The following is a 23,774-nucleotide window of genomic DNA, read 5'->3' on the forward strand; positions in this document are numbered from 1 at the left end:
GGTGACCACCAGAAAAAAAAGTATTTTATGTCAATGCAAAAACACGTCTGTCTGCAAAGGATTTTTCTCAAATTTGGCACAAACATCCACTTGGATTCACGGATGAACTGGTTAGATTTTGGTGGCCATAGGTCAGAGGTCAAGGTCACCATTCTTGTGAACTTGGAATTTTAAGAAAACTTCAGGTGAATTTCTGCAAATTTAGCACAAATATCCACTTTTTTTTTATTATAAATACAAAATACACATTACTTGTTTGCATAAGTGTATATAAGTATTTGAGAGGACACTAAATCATCACTGATGCGGCCAATTACTATTACGAGTCACGTTATTAGTTAAATGGAGATAATTTATGTGTCAAGTGCTTTCAGTTGATAGTAGTCTCAAAACACTTGTATCAAACAAGATAAGAAAGCATAAGATAGGGTTGGGAAAACATGCTGTGCTACAAAATGAAAAGCTCTATTCTTTTTATTATTATTATTAAATACATATAAGCAGAATTTTTATTTTGCAGTTGGTCAAAATGAAGTTAATTTTGTATATTTAGTTTACAGTAGAGCTGTGAAGGGCTTTTTAATCCTTTGAAATCTGAGCAAATGGGCTTGATTTCTTTCAAAACCCTGGAAAGAAGGTGAAAAGCCACTTAACAACAAAAGGCCAAAACTAGCAATAAATTAGTAAAATAAATATTTTTTTTTAAAAAAAAAAGGAATAAATTACCTGAAAAAAGGGAAGAAAGCGCAAAGGAAAAACAACAAAAAATAACCTAAAGAAGCCGTATGTAAAACACATGTATTATTTTTTGTAACATAATTTTACATATTTTTATAAAAAATATAAATATGGTTTTATGGACATTTTTCCCTAGGTTTATTTTTAGTTTTTTTTGGGGGGGGGGGGGGGATAATATTTAATAATCCTAACTGCATTGTCATTTCCTTGTAACATGTCACTTTTTATTTTATTTTTAAAAAAAAATCTTTCCTGGCTAACTGCCAGGTCATTTCCTTGTCACATGTTACTTTTTTTTCCCATTTTCACTTAATGGGACATTTCTTGTGAAGTTGCCTATTATCTATACTCTCATGTTTGTGAAAGAAATGAAACCAGTTTTCTGAGGTCACAGAGGTTTAACTGCGGACACAAGTGTTAAAGGACAGACTTTGATGTGTAAAAATCCCTTTAATTACTGTACATGAGTAAATCTACTTCATTACTTTCCACCACTGATTGGGACCATTAGATTTGATTAGATTTTAGAGATCTTATCAGAGGTTGATTTGGACACTTTTTGCAGAGAAAGTGCAGACTTGGAGGACCGTATTGGTTGAGTTCACAGTATCTGTGCCAGCTCATCAGCATATGAATGGCCGGCCGTCCCCTTCATGCCATTTCAATGGGCGAAAAAAAGAGGTGTTTCTTTAGTACCTCGGCTAAAGCAGCTGATTCAGGAGCTCAGTTTTGCTCGGTGAAAGTTTCTGCGGGTGTGGAGTCTCTTTAACCGGGTGTGTATACTTTAAATTTTTGATTGCACATTTTGTTGATGCAGAGGAGGAGGGTTTGTTATCAGCTTCAGCGCTGTCAGCGCACAGCCAGTGAGGTAACTCGAGAACAGGTTACAAACAGGTACTGTCGGCTGGGTGACTTCTTCCGAGGAAAGGAAAGAGTTAATCCGAAAGCTGCCAGCCACTCCCAAACCTCCAGCTGCCACCTGGTTTCCCCAGCACCGGGGACGATCCTGGGAATTGTGATTAACCGAACCGCAGGGAGACGATGAAACATTTGCGCTTGTTTGCCTCGTTAAACCCTCTCCCCTCCTGGATGTAGTTCGCTGAATACCGATTACGAAAAGCTGAAGTTTCAGGTAAGTTTCCGGGATGTTGTTTTTGCACCTGTTGCAAGGTGACGAGCCAGTTTGTGAAGGAGAAAGTGGTAGATAAGATTTCCAGTTTCTGTGCGTGTGGCACTAATGGCTGCAGCCTCTCCCAGTATACCCAGTGACTCCACCAAAACACTGTAATTACCAGTTTGTTGTCGAAGTGGGAGGTTTGTTTGAGTTTAATACAGTTAGACAGAGTTCCAACGGTCATGGAAAACTTGGAATAGTCATGGAATTTCACAGTCACATTTTCCAGGCCCGAAAAAGTAATGTTACTAATAAAAATCACGAAAATGTGTTGCATTATGTTGTAATTATAATTAGTAACATAACAGCGATTTAAAAAAAAAACAAACAAAAACAAAACTATTTTTCAAAAAACAATCTTTATGATTTTCTTCTTTTAAAAAAAATGTGATTTCCATAGAAAAATATTTAAAAAGAAATTTCCTCCCAAGAAAACGTGTTTGGAAAGCTTGTTTTCTCTAAAAAATAGTTTTAGCAGTGTTTTCCCCTTTTCTTTCTTATTTTGCAATTTTTTTCTTATTAAACATTTTGGGCTTTTTTGTTAAGAAATAGATTTGGAAGGTGTGTATTAGCAGGGTTTTTTTTCTTTAAAAACTTTCAGTGATTTTTATAGAAGACTTTAAAATTTGGGGACAATATTTTTTTGTTTGTTTTTTCTTACATTTTTTGAAAGGCATGTGTTCTTTTAAAACTCACAAAAGTGACACAATTTATCACAACCAAAAACTTAAAAAACAAAAATTATTGTATGATTTTCACATTGCTGACAGTCCTTGAACACTTTTATGTGGGACACTAAAATTATATTTGAACAGAGTTTGAATTTGATGTATTTAAAAACAGACTGAGCAGAAAAAAAGGATCCTTGAACAGTCATGAAAAAGTTCTTAAATTTAGTCCATGAAAATGTGTGGGAACCCTGATTAGATATATGAATTCCTGCAAACTGGTTTTAATGTCCCCTCGGGGGAAGCATGAATGAGCCCCAGGACTGTAGACGTGCCAGGACCCCTCAAGTGCATTAATTCTCCCCCCACAATGGAGGGCCTTCTCCATGGTGATGTGAGGGGGTCTGGCCTGACTCCCAACAAGCAGGGCTTTAGTACTTTTTAGTGCCAGCTCTGCCATGCAGTCGGCGTGTGTGTGCATATGTAATGTGCAGAACTTGCAATTAGCCCCAAATGTAGGTCACTTAATATCGAGGGTATGCCGGTTGTTCTTTGGTCTCAGTTGGGATATTAAGTTTGGTAAGTGGAAGACAAATCCAGTTGGGACTGGGAAGTTAGTTAGAGATAACTTTGCAGCTTGCAGGAAGACGCATTTGAAAATTCAGGTTTGGCTTTGTTTTAGTGATGGCGGTGTTCGTCTTTTTGTTTTGGTGTGAGTTGAGCTTTTGTTTTTGCTCTTTATGGCACATGATGAATCCTGAACACAACATGTCCAAGAAATCTTCATCACTTAAAGGGACGGTTCATTCCAAAATCAAAAGTGCTGCAGTGCTGTTTCTCAGTCCAGATGGTTTTGGTGCGAGTTGCCGAGTGTTGGAGATATGTGCCGTAAAAGGCTTTTTAACCCTTTGAAACCTGAGGGCTTGATTTCTTTTAAAACCATGGAAAGATGGCGACAAGCAACTTAACAAGAAATGGGCCTCCAAATTAGCAAGAGATTATTGAGGAATTACATGTAAATTACCTGAAAATAAGCAAAAAAAGGAAAAAAAATAGCAAATTAAAATCCAAAACAAGAAAATTACCACGTGAAAAACATGTATTATAGTTTTTTTTTTCTGTAACATAATTTTATGATATATAATTATAAGAAGTCCAAATATAGTTTTATGGACATTTTCCCTCAAATTCTATTCAATGGCAAACATAAAATAGCCAAGAAAACACATTAACAAACACCAGGTATTTCCCAAAAACAGTCATGTTTATGTTACAATTAATATTTGAAAGTTTAACTAGTAACTGATAACAGTTCAGTTTTGTAAAATTGGTCTTACATTTCATTCCAAGTGGCACTAACATAGTCTTAAAAGGTCTTAAATCTAATTTTCCTCTCACTGTAGGAACCCTGGTGCATCAACTGCTCGCTCACGTAGCACCACTGAGCGAGTGATATTGTGATATTTGGATATTTTGGCATTTAAAGGTGAACAGCTGAGACCGCTCTAACATGTTTTAAAAAAACTGGATGAACTAAAGCTCCATGGAGAGCAAGCGTACAGTAATATCCTCTGCTTTGTGAAACATACCAAATCAAATGCCTAAAAACTGCTCTGACAGGTAGTGTGAGGGTGTCGTCAGACTTCGCTTTACATGCCTGCTTGACAGAGCGCACGTCCGTCAGGTGTGTGAGGACAGGTGCATGCAGCTTTCCCCTCCTGGTCAAGATGAGCTTTTCATTTTTACCATTCTTTGGTCATATTGTGTAGCTGGGAACATCAGTGTATTTTGCTATTTGACTGAAAAGCTCACCGGATTGAGATTCATTCTGCCTCAGTTTGAGCTTGCACTAGCAGCCTGTACGTCACACAAGTCTGTGCACATTTTTCATTTGAACTGCATGTTCTGTACACGCCTCATATACGACATGAGGGTAGCGAGTTTGTGCCTCTCGTGCATTATCAGTACATGTGAATTACAGAGCTAAGAATCCAGTTTTCTTAAAAATGATCTGTCACCAGTCCTCAAAGAGTCTACTATTTGGATAAAAAAGATTCTCTCTATTGCATGATTAAAGTGAAAGAAAAGATTTTTAACAACTTTCTTAAGTTGGCAGGTATGACAAACAGCAGGGATACTTAACTTGCTTTGCCCGGGGGGAACTCTTGCAAAATCACAGAAGGCAAGGGGCCAGTTAATAAACAAACATTAACATTTATCAGTTTAAATTAATTACCTGTGCGAATCAATGTTTTTTCATTGTGAATTAGAAAATAGTCCGCAGGCCACTTGGCACCCTGTTGTGGCCAAACTTTCCATTTTTTGTTTTTCGTCTTCTTTTATTTTCAATTGTTTTTGTGTCCCTTTTTCAATATTATGTGTTCCCTCTCTCTAAATTCAAGCGTTTTTTTGGGATCATGTCAAAGCAGAACAGTTTGAGGAGTTTCAGTAGCGGGCTGGATAAGTGCGAACGATTTAGTCTCACTTTCACTGCCCATGACGTTCTGCTGCTCCGTCTGTACCCGGGGTACACTCTGCGCTCCGAGAGTGTGGTGCAAACAATAACCAGACAGTATATATATTCTATTTGTGCTCCCAATGATCAAGCTCTAAAAATATAAAATCAATATGTAGCAGCAGATATTTAATCGTGACGGGCCAACACAAAGAAATTAATGTGCAGGGAACTTTGGAAATTGATCAAAAAGATAAGTCTTTGTTTGGACTGGTAAATACAGTCACAACTTGGAAAACAGGTTAAATTGTTTTTTTTAAACATGCAAAAAGAAATAATAACTAGACTAGTCTAGTTATTACTAGACTAGTCTAGACTAGTCTTTTAATGATTCTGGAAATATCTCCAGAACAGCAGGTGGTGTTATTTTAATTATTTTATTATTTTATTTTATTCTCTAAAAGATCTCTGGGTATTTATTTTTCAGAAAAAAGTGACATTTAACTCTGTGCCTCATATGTAATGGTCATACATGAGAGGTACAAAGTGAGGTTAAGGCAGACTCAAAGAGCACGTTTCAGAAATATGTTTATAAACAATATGATTACAGGATTGTGAACTTGTGCTCACACCCAGCATGCAAAGCAGGACAAGAGAAAGCAGAGAGTCTACATTTTTCTCGACTTTTGCTTCATTACTTGAATCTCCTCTAGACGGTCTCTTAAACACCGTGCAATAATGAGAAGAAGTAACGTAAAGATACACCTTGTCTTTGTCAGGAGTTGCATGAGTCATTGCACAGGAATGCCTTTTGTGTCATTACTATGTGCAAAATGTTTTTGTAAAGTTGTAATGGCGTGCTTGGTTGCAGTGATCCTATCATTTGGTTCAGCCTACATTGAGTAAAGCGGTGCTTTGTTGCAGTTATTAGTGCTGAATATTGATGGAAAAATGTTTTCAATTTGTTTGCATGCAGACTGTTAATGCAGGGTTCCTGCAGATCCTCAAAAAGTCTTAAAAGGCATTGAATTAATTAATCTAAAATTGAGCCCGTAATTGGTATTAAAATGTCTTACAAAAATATTTCAAAAGTCAAATGCTAAGACATAGGAAGTACGATTTTCTGATTTTTAAAAAAAATAAATAAATAGAAGCATCTTTTATTTTAGTTTTTCATTTATTATTATCTTTTTTTTTAATACATATGTAAAATATGCCAAATTCCACCCACATGAACATCACCATAAAGTCATGTTTTATGCTACATTAAATATTTGGGCAAAATTTCTCCCAAAGAAATTGATGTCAGTTTTGATTGTTTTAAAATTGGTCTTAAATTTCATTCTAAGTGGTTGTAAAAAAAAGTCTTAAATCTAACTTGCCTGGGACTATATTAACCCTGTGTTAATGTCTACTTGCACCTGCAACTAACTGTCAAGGTGACACCTTTGCAAAAGATTGGGGTTTCCATTTTCAGTTGCCTCGGAGAGCACTGCAAAAACTTTGATAATTCCCCTCCTACACTGAAAACACTTCACCTACAGCGGCAGAGTGGGAGAAATCTGTCAGAAACAAGCAATATCAGCAGGTTTTGCACGCTGGCATGCAGACTTGGCCTGAAGTGCAAAGATAAGGACGTGATAAGCTGATGGATTCCACATTGAGTTTTTCCGGAGTTATCCTGGATTCTGGGCCATGAGGAGTGTGATGTAAGAGGAGGTGGAGCCACAATGATTCAATAGCTCAACTGTGTGCTTTGTGGCGTGATTTGGGCCCCAATTTGGCTCTCCATTGTTTGATTGGATGAGCGCTAATGTGGTTAAGTAATCAAGCAGATTGCTGCTTCATGCATTGCTGAGGGCAACGAGTTGTCTGCTCTGCGCTCGAGGATGGAAATCATGCTCGGAAACATTGTTCAAGGGTTACATGCAGTTGCTAAAAAGTACTAGTATTTAATGTCCATTTGCTGCTTCCAAGTAAAACAAGCTTAAGACAATCAGTTGCCTATAGCAGACAAAACAGAAAAAAATTGGGATTTTTGGCTGTTTAAAATACCAATTTGGACGATAGCCAATGTTTTTTTGCTGTTGTTGTTTATTTGGTTCTGTTGTTATTTATTCTCCCTTTTGTGCCAGAAAAAAGAAATTTCCATTATAAAAAATAACTGAACTGTTATAAAGTAATTAAGCAGTTCATTACACTACCTTTGTATGAGCACAAATTCAATCATACACATTTGTGAAACAACCTTTAATAATAATGATAATACTACATTTTATTCACAGAGCGCTGTCCAAGACACTTTACAAATAAGTAAAGCAAACTTTAAGACTCAGTGCATTAAAGATTAACACCCCTATTCGACCAAAATTAGCGCGTACATGCAAGTTTTTCAAACACAGGTAAACCTGCTAAATATAGGCGATAGACTGCGTTCCTACTGCCAGTGAACAGAGCGCTGCAGCACACAAGTCTGCCCTTCGGTCAGCTTTTGTGTGTGTGGGGGTTGTTTTGTTGGTGTGTCCATGTAAGGTCACGAACAGGCAGGAAAACATAAACAGCAGCAGGAACAGCAGTCTTTGAAAACTTTTCAGTGGTTTCCTCTTTTTCCATATCTCAGACTTATTCAGTCTCCATCTCAAAGATGGTGCAGACTAATGTGGAATAATGTTTTAGTGCTTCTTAGGAGCAGACAGACAGTAATAAGTGACAGCGCGTCATTATATCTTGACGATTAAGGCGCTTACATTACAGTGTTCACCCAGGTGCTGTACTCGCATCAATACAGATTGGAGATGGAGGTGGTAAATACCCACAACTACTTCAAAGTCATTTGACGCGGGTGTGAATGCCGATCGTACGCATTCCTATTGCATTTATAAGCCAAATGTTAGTGAGTGTTGTCAGGTTTTTTGTGCAGTGGGAATGAGGCTTAAGTTTAATTTTGACTGTGTCTGGTGTTCTGCTGCTCCATCTGTACCCAGAGTATGCTCTGCAATCCGAGAGCAAGTGCAATCAATAACCAAATTATATGTATTCCAACAGTGCTCCAAATGAACGGTCCAGCTCCGAAAATATAAAATCAATTCATGGCGGCAGATGTTTTGATCTTGGTGGGCTGCAACAAATAGATGAACTTGTGGAAAAAAAATCCAAAACAAGAGCAGAATCCTTTCAAGGTTTTTCCAAGTCACATTTGAATGGCAAACTACCCTCTGTCCAGACACGACTGCATTTGAAATGTTTTTGATGTTCCAGGAAGCATCGATTCACCACTGGCACTGTTATCAACAAGCATAAATGTAAACTAAAGCTCACAAGCCTCAAACCTAATTTGAGATTAGCCCTGTCCCCAAAACTGCCACAAAACCAGCCACATGTTGCCATCCCTGCTGTCTGCAAACAATGTTGCCCGTGCAAAAGGAAGTGATGGTGGAACAATTGGCCTTAAAACCAGACTTCCTGTTTCAAGCCTTGTGGGCTTGACAGTTTTAACAACATGATGTCTCATCAGAATAAAAAAGCAGCCTCCCATATTATAGTGGGAAATATTGCTTCCCTTTTTTCCCGTTATTAGCTGAGTGACCTGCAGTTGTAGAGGGTCAGACACTGTAACACTTTACAGCACGTGGATGAAAACGAAGCAGTTTTCAGTGTCTGTCTTGTTCTTTGATATCTTCTCTTGAGTATGACCCTAAACCAAAAGGCGTGCACTCTTTTAAGATAATTGTTTCTATGACGACAGCTCCTTTTTTTATCATGTATGGGCATACAAGCAGGAAATAGGTTACAGTGACCTGCAGAGTTAATGTCGCTCCCTCTATCCAAGTGTCGTCTCTGTCTTGTTTTTGTTATCTGCTTTTGGCTCCACACAGACAGTTGCCCTCTATCCCCCTGCCCTGCACACAGGAATTCATGCATATGAACACACAAACACACTCACCCACCCACACACACACTCTCACCCTCACACAGTCCCTTCCTGCTGCTATTGTAACAGAGCTCACAGTTCTCCTTTCTATTTGGGCTGCAACTGTCACAGCTGCTGCGAGAGGAGGATGTGTGTGTGAGAGTTTCGCCTCTTTCTCTCCCATCACAAGTTGATTTAACGCGAGTTTGATGTCCATTTGTAGACTTGGATTTATGGCTTCTCTCGGTAGGACGATATAAACATGATGGACATGTACGCCAGGGTTTGGCCAAGTCAAGGGGCCAAGCGGGGCTTGACTCTGCCGGTGGCTCCTCAGGTAGGTGATCACGGCAGCATCAAAGCAGCTTTTATTGCTACATTGTAAACTTTAATTGTCTGTGGTCAGCGTGCTTTTGTGATTATATGTTTTGATGAGTTTAGATGACAGTCTTGCTTCCTGCTTCGCGTAAACATACCACCTCTGCATGTTTCCTTTCCTGTGCTTAGTACGATGGCGTAAATAGTGAGCTGAGCGCTGATGCTGAAAAGCTCAGCCGTTGTAAATGCTGGTTTCGATGTGAAATTTGGATGTTTAAGAGCTCTTGTATGTGTTCTTTTGTGTAAAACGGCTTCAGTCTCAAGCTCTTCATTTTCATCTGAAAGTAGCCGTGGGAAAAACTTTGGTATTTATGCATTTAGGTCTGAATTTGGCAGTTGAGTTGAGTATGTTGAGTATTTCAGTCCTGTTTTGGAAAAACTCTGAATAATGATGATGATCATGATTTATATAGCATCTTTAAAAACAAGAGTTTCTAAACAGAAACAAAAAACAGAAACAGGATGCTCAGAAGGCAAGAACACAAGAGTCAAACAGGCCTACCAAACATAAGTGAGATTCACAAGCTGTTTAACCTCTGAAGCCTGAGGGAAATGGTTTGATATCTTTCTTAAACATGGGAAGAAGTCAATGAGCAACTTGGCAAGAACTGCCCATAAATTGCAAGAAATTAGGAAAAGATGAGCAAAAAATAAAATAGATAAAATGAAAATAAAAAAGAGGGGACAATTATTAGAAAATTATCCAAAAAAATAGGCAAAAATACTAAAGATTTTGATTATTTATTATTAAAATTTATGTTATAGGATAAAATAAAAAATATAAAATAAAAATGTGTTTTTTAGCACCTTTTCTTAGGATCTTTTCTTGTTTGCTTTTTTGTTTTACTTTTTTGTTTGCATATTTTCAAATTTAATTTTTTTTGTACTAATTTCTTGCTCATTTTGGGCCATTACGTCTTGAGTAGTAGTACTTGGACTGACATGTTTTCCATATTTATGTTTTAGTGGAATTCCCTTCAAAGTGGCTGCAGTCTGACACATGTTTACATCATGCTTGTTTATCTGTTGGTAAAGTTTTCCTTCCAGTGCATGTGGGCGTTCCAGCGTAGCTATTTCAGGGATCAATGATGCAGCTCTTTCATTTCCTCTGTCTGCTCTGTGGAGCCGTGTTGTGCTGTTAGGAATCAATCTGTTTAGGGGTCAGTTGTCTGGCTGTTCATCATTGATTGCCTCGTGGTTAGATTGAGATCAATAATGAAGCAAAGTCAGCAAAGTGATAACATTGAATGGACCGATAACAAAACCACACAGCTGATCATGAAATCCATAGTGCGGAAACGCTCTCCTCCCCTTATTATATAAGTTTTATTCATGTTAAATCTCCCGAGCTCCTCAGCCAAATTGGTGGATGAAGTTTTCACTTCCTTTCATTAAAGGGTAATTTTTGTATTTTTTCAACCTGGACACTATTCTCCTGTGTTTTAGTGTTTAAATGACAAACAATAATCCAGAAATTAGCAAAAGTGCTACAGCCAGCATCCGCAATTTATGTTTGCACTATCAATTTACGGCCACTAAAAGTGCTTGTTTTTGCCACTGACAGCTCACATTGTTATTCTAAGTGTCTGACAGCGCTATAGAAAGGTTCGCTACAAAGACAGACCTTTCTTTTTAAAGAGAAAGATGATTTTTGTATAACCAGAAACAACTTTGAAATCGCTTTCATCAAATTCACCAGCCTCGAACTGGGTGCATTAAGGGTTAATTTCAATCAAACTAAAGATTGTGATTGTTGGAACAGTGGAAAGACAAAAACCACAACAGCTGTTTTGAGTTGAACTGTTGATTCATTCGATGGTTTTGTATTATACATATACTTTAAATATTGATATATACATATATATGTGTGTGTGTGTGTGTGTGTGTAATCTGTCATTGCAACAACAATACAGTGTTCAAGCAATTTCTTTTTTTAAATTCGTTAAAAAATGCTCTAGAAAGGCGCGGTCAAATGACAGTAAGGCAGGTTGCTGGAAAAAAAAATATGAAAATTTTAACTTTAAATTAGAAAATACTGTGTTTTTGCATTAAAAACAAGAAAAAAAGACTTTAGGGGCACAATTAGGGATCTTATATGGCAACAAGTATCAAGTAAATACAGCTGTCAAATAAATGTAGTATGTTAAAAAGTACAATATTTGCCTCTAAAATGTAGTGGAGTGGAAGTATAATCAGGGTAAATATAGACAGTGCACGCGGGGCGGTTTCACTCGGGCCCATGATGTGAGCAATATATAAAGAATATATAAGGCAGAGGACAAACCCTTGCTAGTAATTCAGATTGCCACCGTAGAGATATGTTTAACAAAAACTCAGACGGAATTGGTGCCATTTACTAAACGTGCCTCTGAAAACCCGACTCGATCATGGTTTTTATGGTAGCAATCTATAACAAAACATGTTATAAAATCTGTGCTTAATTTAAATAAACTATTAAAAAAAAAACTGTTGTATTAATAGAATAATTTCTTTGCAATGATGATTTCTGGCTAATATGTGTTTATGTTAACCAGTGTCAAGTCTAAATTTGATCATGTGACGAGACAAGATTATAGTTACTAGTTTAAGTGCATAAGTAGTAACCAGTGTGCACTGGGGCAATCAAAATAGTGTGCCACAGAGAATAATGTAGATTATCATCAAGATACTCATGTAAGTATCTCTAAATTTTACCAAAGCATAGTGCAGGAGTAAATGTACTCGCAGGCGTCCCTACATGTCTCCTCTTTATAGCACTGCACATTTACCTCAGGGATCAACAGCTGCAGCACACACACACACACACAGGTCTCAGGTCTTGGTAAATATAGACTGTGAGACTCGCTGAGACAAGACGTAGTTAGTGTGTCTTCTGAAGGAGTGTAGTCTCTTTGTGCCATCATGAAGGCGAATGAAAGACTCTGCAGGAGTCTCACGGCGAAGAATAACGGCCTCAGTGGAGCCCAGGTGAGAGAAAAAAAGGAACAACTTGAAGAAAGATCACATTGTTGTTTTTTTAGCGGGGGTCATTTCAAGTGCAACTTTTCATTGCGTCACAGTTTGAGAGGATGACAGAAGCGGCCTTTGTCTTCAGTTTCACTCGTAATTGTCGTAAACAAATTGTTGGTGATGATCAGGTCCATTTTGCATGTTCCTGCCATGCAGAAAGTCAAATCATCTGCTCTTGAAAGTAGAATGACATGTAGGTTTCAGCAGCTTCCCTCTATTAGACAGAAACTGAAAATGCAGTTTGTATCAGAACAATGGAAATTGGTTTTTGTTCATGAAAAGGCGAGACAGTGTTTGACTATAGAGGTGAAATTTAACCAGGTTTTTAGTCCTCTGCACTTAACACGTGGTCAGATGCTCTCATTGGTATGGGAGGGTTTTTTTTGTATTTTTTTAAATCTAGCATTATGTCAACCTTAAAACACACCTCAGACTGGCACCCTTTGTCTTTTTTCGCGGGATGACTAACACAGACATGACCCCTGGACATTGTTTTGATATAAGAGTATTAAACTTCTGTGTGTGGGCGTTTTTGAAAATGAGACTAGAATTAGGTAATGATCATTATTGCAGGAGGAACGCCTCTGTGGTGTGTGTGTGTGTGTGCCTGTGTGTGTTTTTTTTTCAGCTGCGGGCTACTTCCTGTGCTCTGGTGCTCTGTAAGATGCGGAAGGCTGACTTGTTAAGAGCTTTGCTGTAGAGCGCGGTGGGCTGAAAGCTGGTACTTGACTCTTGTTAACACTGCTTTTATCTTGGGAAGTACAAGTACACCAAACACTGTCATTTACAAGCTTGTTTTACTGAAAAAAAGTCTTAACAAAAGCACTCACTAGGGCTGGGAAGTATGGAGAAAGACAAATATGATACTTTTTTTTACCAAATACCTTGATATTGACATCGCAGTGATGGCGAATTGTTCAATTTTATTTCATTTTTATTTGTTCTGCACATGGTGATGATCGACGACCTTGATCAAGATCTAGAGGATTTAATAGAACTTACTGAGCACAAAGTCACATGTCACATTTCGTCTTGTAAATTAATGTATCTAAATGTTAAGTAAACTTAATTAGATATAAAGTAAACACAAATTAAGATTCAAAGTTATATTTACTTAATTTTTTCAGTGTTCCTAGATTTTTCAAAGTAAAATCATCTTCTCAGTTTTGACGGTGTACCAAGACAATATCTGGTGTCATATCACAATATTGATACAATATCACTGCTCCTCATTTTTCTGTAGAACCACCTGTGAATGTACGTCTACATCTGCATCTTTGTGTCTTTTCCTCAGGTGCAGGATGAGAGTCTCCGCTCAGCCGTCTACGTAAACGTAGCACAACTTCGCCAGAGCATCTCCGAGTCTCCTCCCTCGGCTCCTTCGTCCTACTCTCCTTCCTACCTCGACCCGGAGGGATGGGAGGTGCACGTTGACGAAGAAAGTGGACAGGAGTACTACTACCACCCCGCCACTGGGCGCACCACCTGGGACAACCCCTTTCTCGACTCCCCCACGGACCCCGAGCCGCCTTGTTCCCCCTCGCCTCCTCAGTCTCCCGCCCTCTCTCCGTCCACCGCCTCACCCTCTGCGTGGACCTCCGACTGGGAGCAGCTGGTGGATGAGACCAGCGGACGCCCTTACTTCTACAACCCGACGTCTGGGGAGACGTCCTGGGAGCCTCCAGAGCAGCTGAGCCCGTACCCCCCTCTGATGGAGCCCATGAGCGTGCACAGGTTTCACGAGGACGAGCCGGTAAGGACAGCCAGGCTGCTCCACTTAAACTCTCCGGGTCTCCTGTTTTAGCTTCACCCAGGGGAGCGCCGTAAATACAGTCTGCTTTTAATGGAATTAAATCTCCTGCACCTACATAGCAGACAAGAGTCGTTTTCATCAGGGAAGCTCACAGCACCAGCAGTGTCCCCAACATAACTTTAAGACATTTGTCCTCATTTTTAATTGATTTCATGAGTGTCCCAGACAGTCAGGGGGATTCAAGAGACATGTGTTCAAACGCTGCACTTTATAGGAACATCTCCGACAATATTCACACATTAGACGGCTGTTTTTCCTCACAACAGGAGCAACAGGTGACCCCCTTTCCTGCCCCAAAATGACTTTTTTGAGCTAAAAAGACGAATACTTTGAGGCCGTGGAAATGCTGTGGCTCTTTTATCAAAGTCACGGAAAAGTCATTGAGCGCTGCATCTGGGTCACCGAAGGAAATGATTCATCCTGACTTTACTCAGTGAGATGTAGTAACAATTCAACTAAAAAGAAACTGAATTGAGGCAAAAAATCAGGGTCTGTGTCAAAGCTATTGATGGCTACAATGGATTGATTAACCCTTTGAAACTTGGATCGGCATCAGTTTTTTTGTGCTGCGTTCCTTTTCACCAAGTAAAACGTGGAATCAGTCGTTTAATCTATCTCTGGCAAGAAAGCAATTAACCTTTTTCCTTCCTAAATAGTTCCTTAAATGAAGTTTTTAGTTAGTTAAATGTATAGTTACTTTCAAGATGATAGAAAAGGAAAGAAGAGGGACAAAAAATTTTACTAAATATTTGCTTTTGTCTGAAATACTGGGAAGTTTTCCATCATCAGGACTTCAAAAATTATTAACCTTTTGAAACCTGGATCAACACTCTTCTTTTATTGCAATTAGAAACCTGTCACAAGAAATTAAAGTTTTGAAGCCAGCAAATTTGTTTGATTTATTTTGAAAAACATGGGAAATGTCCCACAAATTGCGAGAAATTAGTAGATTTAAGAAAATTACCTTTTTAAAAAAAAGCCGGAGGTAAAAAATCTAATTATCATGATTATACATTTAAAATTAATTTGCAGAATAATTCAAATTTGTCAGCAGATATTTCAGGTCATTTCCATGTAATTTCTTTCTTATTTCTGGATCATTCCCTCTTAAGTTGCTCATTGACTTTTTCCCATGTTTTTAAGAGAAATAAGGCTAGTTTGCCCAAGTTTTAAAGGGTTAAAATCAAACAAAGAGAGCATCAGTCATTGATTAATTTGCACACAGCTCATAGATGTACATGTTTTAATGTTGATTATATTTCCATCCGCAGCCTCCTCTTCCTGAGGAGGACTACCCCTCAGAGGATTACCCAGCTGCTGATCAGCCAGAGGGACACGAGGATCTCCTGGCCACAGGCCCTCCCACCCTCCCTAAAGAGTACACCCTCAGTCATGTGAGCCGGACCCTCATCCCCCGGGCCAACTTGGACCGCAGCACCCCGACTGGCTGGAACCTCAACGTGGAACCGAACGGGACCTGGGTGTTCACCAGCGAGCACTCTCCAGAGCAGGTGACTGATGACAACAGAGGAGGAGGATAAAAAATCTTTAACCTGAAAAACTCTTAAAGGCACCGTTTACACCTGGCTTTAACGTGTGTTTTTGGGGGATCTGACCACGATCTGTCTGTTAACACTTGGCATTAGAATACATCTTAGCCTTTGAGTGATCACTTGTGACCTAATCTTACTTCCCGCTCTATATGCAGAAAAACCCTGAATCATTTCTGTTTGCAGAAAGAAAATGCATCGTTGTTTTTACCCGGAGATAACAAAGCACTTCCTGCATCTACTCTGACGTTAATTACAAGAAGAAGTTTGCTTCTCTCGCTCTGACGTGACAGCGCAAAATTAAAACTACAGATTGTGTGTGAGTCAGTATGAACGTCCTTCCACCGGCACAGAGGACGTCAGCTGAGAAGACGATCCTTTAGCGTGGTTCAGGACACATCACACACTGCTGAAAGACTGTGGCCACATGCAAACCACCTCAGAATGTGGTCTGAGCGATCGGATCTCAAGACCACATTGACGACATGTTGGGTGCGTTCACACCTGCAGTTAGAGCCGCCCACCTGTGATCTGATCAACCCGGACGCACGTTATCAGGTGTAAAGTCGTAGGTTTTTCGGGCCGATGCTGATATTGATTATTATTAGTTAATGAGACTGATATGACATACATTCACAATAAAAACTAAAATCTTTCTGCAAATATTTAGAATTTGGAATATAACAAACTCCAACACAAAGCTTCGTTTAAACGCCTTTAGCAAATGTTTAATCAAAACTGAAACTTTCAACATCATATACAGCAAGTTCCCAGCAACTTTTTTTTATAAAGTCAAGTGAAAATTTAAATTAAAAATGAATTTAAAAATAGCTCTCTGAGTAAGTTTAAAAAAGTAAAAGTTCCTCCCATGCTGACACTCCTTTTGCACTTTTTAATGAATTAGTTTTATCGGTGATCATTAAAATAAAACAGTGATACAGATAATCGTCAAAATGCAAAATATCGGCCCCTATAATTGGCTGGGCCGATAATCTGTCGACGCCTAGTCAACAGGGCTGTAGAGTGATGAATTAAAAAAGACACTGACATAAAGGTGTTTCTGTAAGTTATTTATTACTTATTCAGAGCGCTGCTTTGACACGTTTTGACCCGTTCTGCCCAAACCCGAGATATTTCCCAACGAGCAGAGTTGAACCCATCGGCAGGTGTATTAATCAATAAAAAAGTAACAGTAACCCCAAATTTCATTTTTAATTCTCATATTACATTTGTGTACAAGTTTTCACTTTCCCACAATCGTAACAAATTCCTGCACGTGTAATATTACATATGTTATTACATTTGCAGAAAATTAAGTTCGTAGCCGACAACTGCTATCACGTTTATGGGAAATTTATTACTTTTTTTAGATTATTACATTAAAAGCTGCAGATTTGTTTCTTTTTTACATTCACGGGCTATTATTTTGTTGGTGGATGTTGCAAGCATTAATATATGCGTATAATGTGTAGGAGAAATACTTTTTTACATTCTGAGTTTTTATAGATTCAAGTAATTGTCTTTCAAGCCAGTTGACTGAAGAACTGAAAATATTTAAAAGCTATAAAAGTGCGCTCAGTAGAGAACAGATCTGTGCGAGGCGGCCGCCCGGCCCCCAGGCTGATCGCTGCCATCTCAGACAGTTCTTCTAATTCCAGCAGACAGAAACATCCCAGAGGCTTATGCAAATACATGCCTCATTTATGTTTGACACGCTGCACAGAGCAGGTCATTTTCTCCTGCTAACAGGCATTAAATGTGAAATATAGATATGATATGAGGATGAATGTGTTTTTAATAATTAAAAACATCCACAAATGTGTGATCCATGAAATGTATACCTGTACCTGTAACAGTATTTTTTTTCTATAGGTTACAGCACAACAACACAGAAAATACCAAGAATAAACACAGTGAAAGCAGACAAAAAATGACCTAATCAACAAAATCTGCAAGTCTACTACGTACAGCTGACAGAACCGGATATAAAAACAAAGGAAATTCTCTAATCACCCTTACTGTCAAGATGGTGGCTAAGATAACAAAGAAATTGTGATTTCTAAGTGTCGTCATGTGCCTAACTTTAGTAGATTATAACATACAAGGTACAATCTGCACATAATCATAGTGAGAGCAAACTTTTTTATGGATGTCAGTTAATGAAACATGACGAAGGCCAAAGCATTGCTTGCAACAGACAGTAGGACTTGTTTTTAGCTTAGCTGATTTCCAAAAAACTTTAGGCTGAGAGAAAAGAGGAGTCAGCAGTTAATGATGTAATAAAACAGACAACAAAAAGAGGTTTTTCAAACATTTTGAGATCATCACAACCATGAGAGATCATTGAGCATTAATTCATAATTGTGCAAAATATTAGGCTGATTGGTTCAGTAGTTTGCAAGATAAGCTGCAGACAGATACACACACACAAGACCAACCACACGATGGAGCGGATAACAATTTCTTATTTGAGAATCAAAAGCATATTTAACAAACGTTTTTTTGTTTTTTTTTCGTGTAACAGTGGATTAAGTCCAGAGATGATCGAGGTCAGACCTACTACTATCTGAGAGACGGCTCCAAGTCACAGTGGAACCTGCCGGAGGTAAAAACTCTTCCATACTCTACTTATATGAACAATTTGTGTGATTTTGGACACAAATCCATCCATGAAGTACTTAAAATGTACTCTGGCCTGTTTTAACCCCTTGAAACCTGGGCAAATTGTCTTTATTTTATTTTATTTTATTTTATTTTTTCGAAATCATGAGAAGAAGGCAAGGAGCAACTTAAGAAGACATGGCCCAAAATTGATCAAAAATTAGCAAAATTAAATAAATTAACAAAACATAAGACACAAAGAAAAATTGGAAAGTAAAACCAACAAACAAAAAAAACAAGGAACTGATGAAAAAAGTTAGATAATTCTGTAAAATAAATTTAAATGTGTAAATATGTTAATTAGAAATATAATTTTCTGGACATTTTTCCCTGGTATTTAAAAAATAAATAAATCTAAATCTACTAATGTCTTGCAGTATGCAGGATATGTCATGCCAAGTTACTCATAGCCTTTTTTTTTCATTTTTCACAAGAAATCACACAATTTGCTCGGGGTTCAACTGTTTAAATACTTGTGAAAGGCTTCTGAATGCAGCACAAAGAAACTGATGTCGATTTAGGTTTCAGAGTGTTTAAGTTAAACATCTCGCCTCAGAATTTCAAATTATTAGCATTAAACTAAACTGTCTTTTGTTCCCTCCAGGTCCCTGTAGCTCCAGGTCAGTCCAGGATGGAGAACGGCGTGGAGGCCGACAGCCCGTCGGTCATCAAAAACTGGAGACACTCCATGGGACCTGCGCTGCTCAGCTCAGCCCAGGATGACGGGGTACGCTCATACTTTAACACGCACTCAGACCTGCAGGTACATGCTGTGTCACACATGCAGGGTGTGTCAGCCGGCTTACACAGAAAGCTGCAGTCAGGCAGAAGTAGTGAGGGTGAGACTCTGTTCAACAGCCGACACTCCCAGCTTTTTAAACCCTTATTTAGCAAGGCAAATCAGCTGCAGGGCGTTCGTATTTACAGTGGCAGCTTGAGGACAGAGCTGGCGGGGGGGGGGGGGGAGGGGAGGGCTGCAATTGTACACAAACACTTAAATAAGGGCTTTTTCCCACAGAGCAGCCAAGAGTTCAGCACCCTGCTCAAGGGCACGACAGCGGTTGCATTTATGTGTTTCTGGCTCAGCATCACGTTTAACAAAAAAAATGTGATCTAATCTCTCAATAATGTTTTTAAATGTTGCTCCTGGCTGTGGTTAAAGCTGACAGGTATAAGCTGTAAATTCATGGCCAAAAGTATGTGGACATCTAAAGAACTTTTAAAAATATGTACATTTGGGTAAATCTTTTCCAAAACAATAGGCTTTAATCTGCTGCTATGACTGCCTCTGCTCCTCTGGGAAGGTTTTCCAACAAATTTTGGAACCTGGTCCCAGGGATTAGCTTTTATTATCAAACATTAAGGGAGTCTTTATTGTCGCTCCAGCTGTGAAAAGAACGAAATTAAGTACTCAGGTCTCTGTGATCAGTAAATAAAAACATTATAATACATAAAAACAAAGAGTTTTAAGTAAATAAATAGAGCAGTGCGGTATGTAAACGGTAAAAATAATAAAATCTTAAAAACCGAGAAATATTTAGTGCTTTGAGGAATATAAGATTAATATAATATCATATAAAATCGTGACTTTTTATAACATTAGACACTTTAACACAACCACAGAGAAATACAGTAAGAATAAAACAAAATAAACTGAATAAACAAAGTAAAAGAAAAGAGGCTTAATGTGTCAGAAATGTTGTTACACAACTCTCTTCTCTACTGTATTAAGAGATTTTCTTTTTTTTTTTACAATCACAAACACACAAAAAAATGTATTTCTGGTGATTTTAGTCTTAATCCTAAAATCTCCTTTACTCGTTCTTCAGAGGTTCGTCCCGACTCACAGGAGAAACACGTCCGACTACAGCAGCGACAGCTCCAGTACGGGAAACTCTCCAGAGACGCAGCATAACGTGAGTGTGTGTCCTGGTGGTTCAGTCTGCTGACACTTGTTGCTCTCTGATAACTCAACACTAAAAAAAAAAGTCAGTCAGCAGTTAAGCACAGTGAGCTGCCTCGTATCTGAAAGGTGTTTTGTGTCTCTCTCTGAAGGCTTTTGGGTTTAGACCCTGGAGAAACCCCTATTATCTGACCTCCAGGTGGCTGCGCTACAACGTGGGTTGTTATTTTGATTGTTCACCTGAGCTCAGCACATAGATAGCAGCGTCTATCTATGGTGAGCGAAAGGTGACTGTAGATCAATTTAAGGAGCATTTGTTGTCCTTGAACAGCAGCGTTTTTTATTCCCTGCATCAAAGTGCATGAATTTCCGTCACTGAGATGCATGTTACAGACAAATTACCTGATAAACCTGCTTGTATTTCCTTTTTCATCTTTACCTGATCAGGTTTGGGATTGAAGTTCATGTCCTGCTGTATTCAGGTGTTATTTCACTAAACACTGCAGATTTTCTGCAGATCTTTTCCAGTACACACACAGATTTTTGGTTTATAAACAGACAGTGAACAGCCAAAAACAGCAGCTAAAGAGAAAAGAGAAAACTAATGATATGCATCCACACATTATGTATGATTTATGCCGTCAGAAAAATTTTTAATCTTGTAACAAAACTCTGACAAATGCTCAAATCCCACAATTCACCAAATAATCAAAATATTTAAAATATTTGAAGTCTTGGTTTTAACTTCCCCTCTTCATGTGGAAATCCTCTATTCTACAAATCTTAATGTGGATGGATAAATGAATCTTTGACTTTTTCAGGATATTTGGCATCTAAGGCTTTCATCATTGTGCGCAGATGTAATCTAAGTATGGCTTTAAATGCTGGTACACATAATCTGCATGCATGGCTTTATTAAAGTTTGTGTTCTGCAAAGAGTTTTGTGTACATCATATCATCACATAACTTGACATTTACACATAAGCCTCATAATTACAAAATAATTCAAAAATTTAAAAAAATGTTTGGATCTTTTACATTTTCAGGTGCAGAACTTGGAGAAAGCGGGAATTCTCAACAAAACAAAAGTGTGTGAGAACGGCAAGAAAGTAAGGTAAGCTAAAACTTATCTTTGAAAACACTCTCATGTTTCAGTTTTTGGGCGTGTTTGGAGTCATGTGTCAACCCAAAGCGCTCTGTTTTTTTTTTTCTGTGTTACTGATGGTTATTTTCCCCATTTTCAGGAAAAACTGGGCCCAGACGTGGACGGTTCTCCACGGAGGAGTGCTGACGTTCCACAAAGACCCAAAGTCTGCAGCGACGGGGGCCTCGGTACGATCTAATAGATGGACTTGGATGTTTGTATGTAGAGGGAAAGTGCTCATCCTGCGTTAATAAGAAGTTCTGACACCTGAATGCTGCACACCTGCTCCTGTTGCATTCTGCACATTTCTTCAGAGGGTTGTGATGATGTTAAAGGTTACACACAGAATTAATCATTGACTTTTCTCTTTTTTTTCTATTGTCATGAAGTTTCAATACATAACCTTCACATAGTCTGCACTTTGGCGTCATGTTTTATACCTTAAGGGACCAAATGAAACATTATACTGCAGCATGGTGCAGGAGGTTGCGTCACCTGCATGTGGAGTGACAGCACAGACAAGCCTTCGGGTTACAAGCTGTTGGGGACAGTCACGGCTTTTGTTCTTGGAATGCGGCGCCGTCAGTTTCGTAAACAGCTGTATGTTTTGGGGTTTTTTTCTCCACGCAGAACAAGACCAATCAGATTGTTCCAGAGGTCACGGTGGACCTGCGAGGAGCGACGATTGGCTGGGCCTCGAAGGACAAATCCAGCAAAAAGAATGTTTTAGAGGTGTGTGTGTGTGTGTGTCATTCGGTGGGTGTTTTATCTTTAGCAAATAACATGCGTGCTTGCATTTTTTGATAGTTTGGATATTTTTTGAAAAGGGGTTGTATGAGCATATTCAGTGTTTTATCTACAGTAGATAACAGACGTCCCCAGTTTTTTGCATATTCTGTTGCACTCTGGTCCCGGTCGCGTGGATCACAGACAAAGCTCTCACTCTAAATCAGCAGTTGCATACTGTAATGATTACTCGACAGCCTTAAAGTCCGTGTAAAGTAAAAGTGAAAATGTGCTTTGTCACCACAGAGACATATGTTATTCACCACCCAGCCAAATTTGAATAACTAAAAACATCACCAAGTATGCAAAATAAGCTTTAAAATCATGGAAAAATATGCAGTTTTCTCTGCTCTGAGACACAGACTTTAAAGGTCAACCCTTTTTTTGCCCCTGCAGTGTTTTTATGCTTCTTAACTAAAACACAATCTCGTGTATTTATATCAAATATTAAGATAAATGTTGCAAGTTAAAAGTTAAATGAGACGATCTGGGAATTATCTAACTGTGATTGACGTAATTATTGTCTCATCTTTTTCTCTCCTCCAGTTAAAAGGGAAGAACGGCATGGAGTTCCTGATACAGTACGATACAGAAAGCATCATCACCGACTGGCACAAAGTCTTAGTGGACACCATACGACAGCTGGTAAGTCCTTTCATCAACCGTAAGTGATTCGTGAAAATTATCCACATTAAACTGCAAAAAATCTCCAGCTTATTGAGTCACTGAATGATAGAAACAGTTAAAAAGAATGGTTTGGTAAAATATGCTTGTTTGCTTTATAGAATGAGAAAAAAAATATATATAAATATTTTAGAAAATACTTAAGGTGAATTGTTGACATTGCCCAAAACTGTTTATAAAAATGCTATTTTATTTCTTCATTTTGACAAATTACACTAATTAATATTGTCTAAGTCATGTTTAATTGCGCATCTGATTGTCTGACTCACTTTGTGCTCATCAGGAGTACCAGGACCATCACTCAGAGGAGGAGGACGGAGACTTATACGAGAAGATTGCCACCACGGAGCGAGATGAAAAGTCTGGAGGCGGCATAGACAGGCGGAGATGTAAGTTTAAAAAAACTGTTTTCCTTGTTTTACTTTGGCACGAATGATGTCATCATTACGACCCAGTTTGGTATATCAGACCTCACTGAGAGCTATAATAAATTATTGTCTGATTTGAAAAAAAAAAAAAAAATTTCAGCCTCCAGACCGAGTGTCACACACTCATCCAGCAATGCAGGAGACAACGATCAGAAGAGGGTTCGAACTAAACTGATGAAGTTCCTCATGAAACGTCCCACGCTGCAGTCTGTGAAGGAGAAAGGATACATCCGAGGTTTACATGAATGTTTTATTGAACTTTTTTACACCTCAACATTGTCACCTATGGTTATCAAATGACTTACCATATATATATATATATATATATATAAAAACAATAAACTACTAAATACAAAAAATACAGAAATAAAAAGAAATCAGTAATTCTAACATAAAACAAAAAAACCCCCAAACAAACAAAAAGAAAGGATACATCAGGGTAATCTCAGCAACATAAAGTAGTGCATTTCAGT

General features: G+C 38.4%; 1 protein-coding gene across 2 annotated transcripts in view; it reads left to right on the top strand.

The window, feature by feature from the left end:
- Positions 1-23,774, top strand: part of arhgap27 (Rho GTPase activating protein 27) — a 30,785-nt gene that overhangs the window by 4,065 nt on the left and 2,946 nt on the right. Inside the window, exons 1-12 of one of the 2 annotated variants that reach the window (XM_042507701.1) lie at positions 8,824-9,282; positions 13,627-14,085; positions 15,417-15,656; positions 18,220-18,300; positions 18,961-19,083; positions 20,186-20,272; positions 21,306-21,373; positions 21,504-21,591; positions 22,034-22,135; positions 22,736-22,834; positions 23,157-23,262; positions 23,402-23,536. In XM_042507701.1, the coding sequence (XP_042363635.1) occupies positions 9,208-9,282; positions 13,627-14,085; positions 15,417-15,656; positions 18,220-18,300; positions 18,961-19,083; positions 20,186-20,272; positions 21,306-21,373; positions 21,504-21,591; positions 22,034-22,135; positions 22,736-22,834; positions 23,157-23,262; positions 23,402-23,536 (1,663 nt within the window). In that variant the 5' untranslated portion in view covers positions 8,824-9,207. Of the gene's footprint in view, positions 1-8,823; positions 9,283-13,626; positions 14,086-15,416; positions 15,657-18,219; positions 18,301-18,960; positions 19,084-20,185; positions 20,273-21,305; positions 21,374-21,503; positions 21,592-22,033; positions 22,136-22,735; positions 22,835-23,156; positions 23,263-23,401; positions 23,537-23,774 lie in introns of those variants that run through there. The other variant, XM_042507700.1, reaches the window with a different exon arrangement.

This window comes from Plectropomus leopardus, chromosome 19, assembly GCF_008729295.1.
Source record: "Plectropomus leopardus isolate mb chromosome 19, YSFRI_Pleo_2.0, whole genome shotgun sequence".
NCBI lineage: Eukaryota > Metazoa > Chordata > Actinopteri > Perciformes > Serranidae > Plectropomus > Plectropomus leopardus.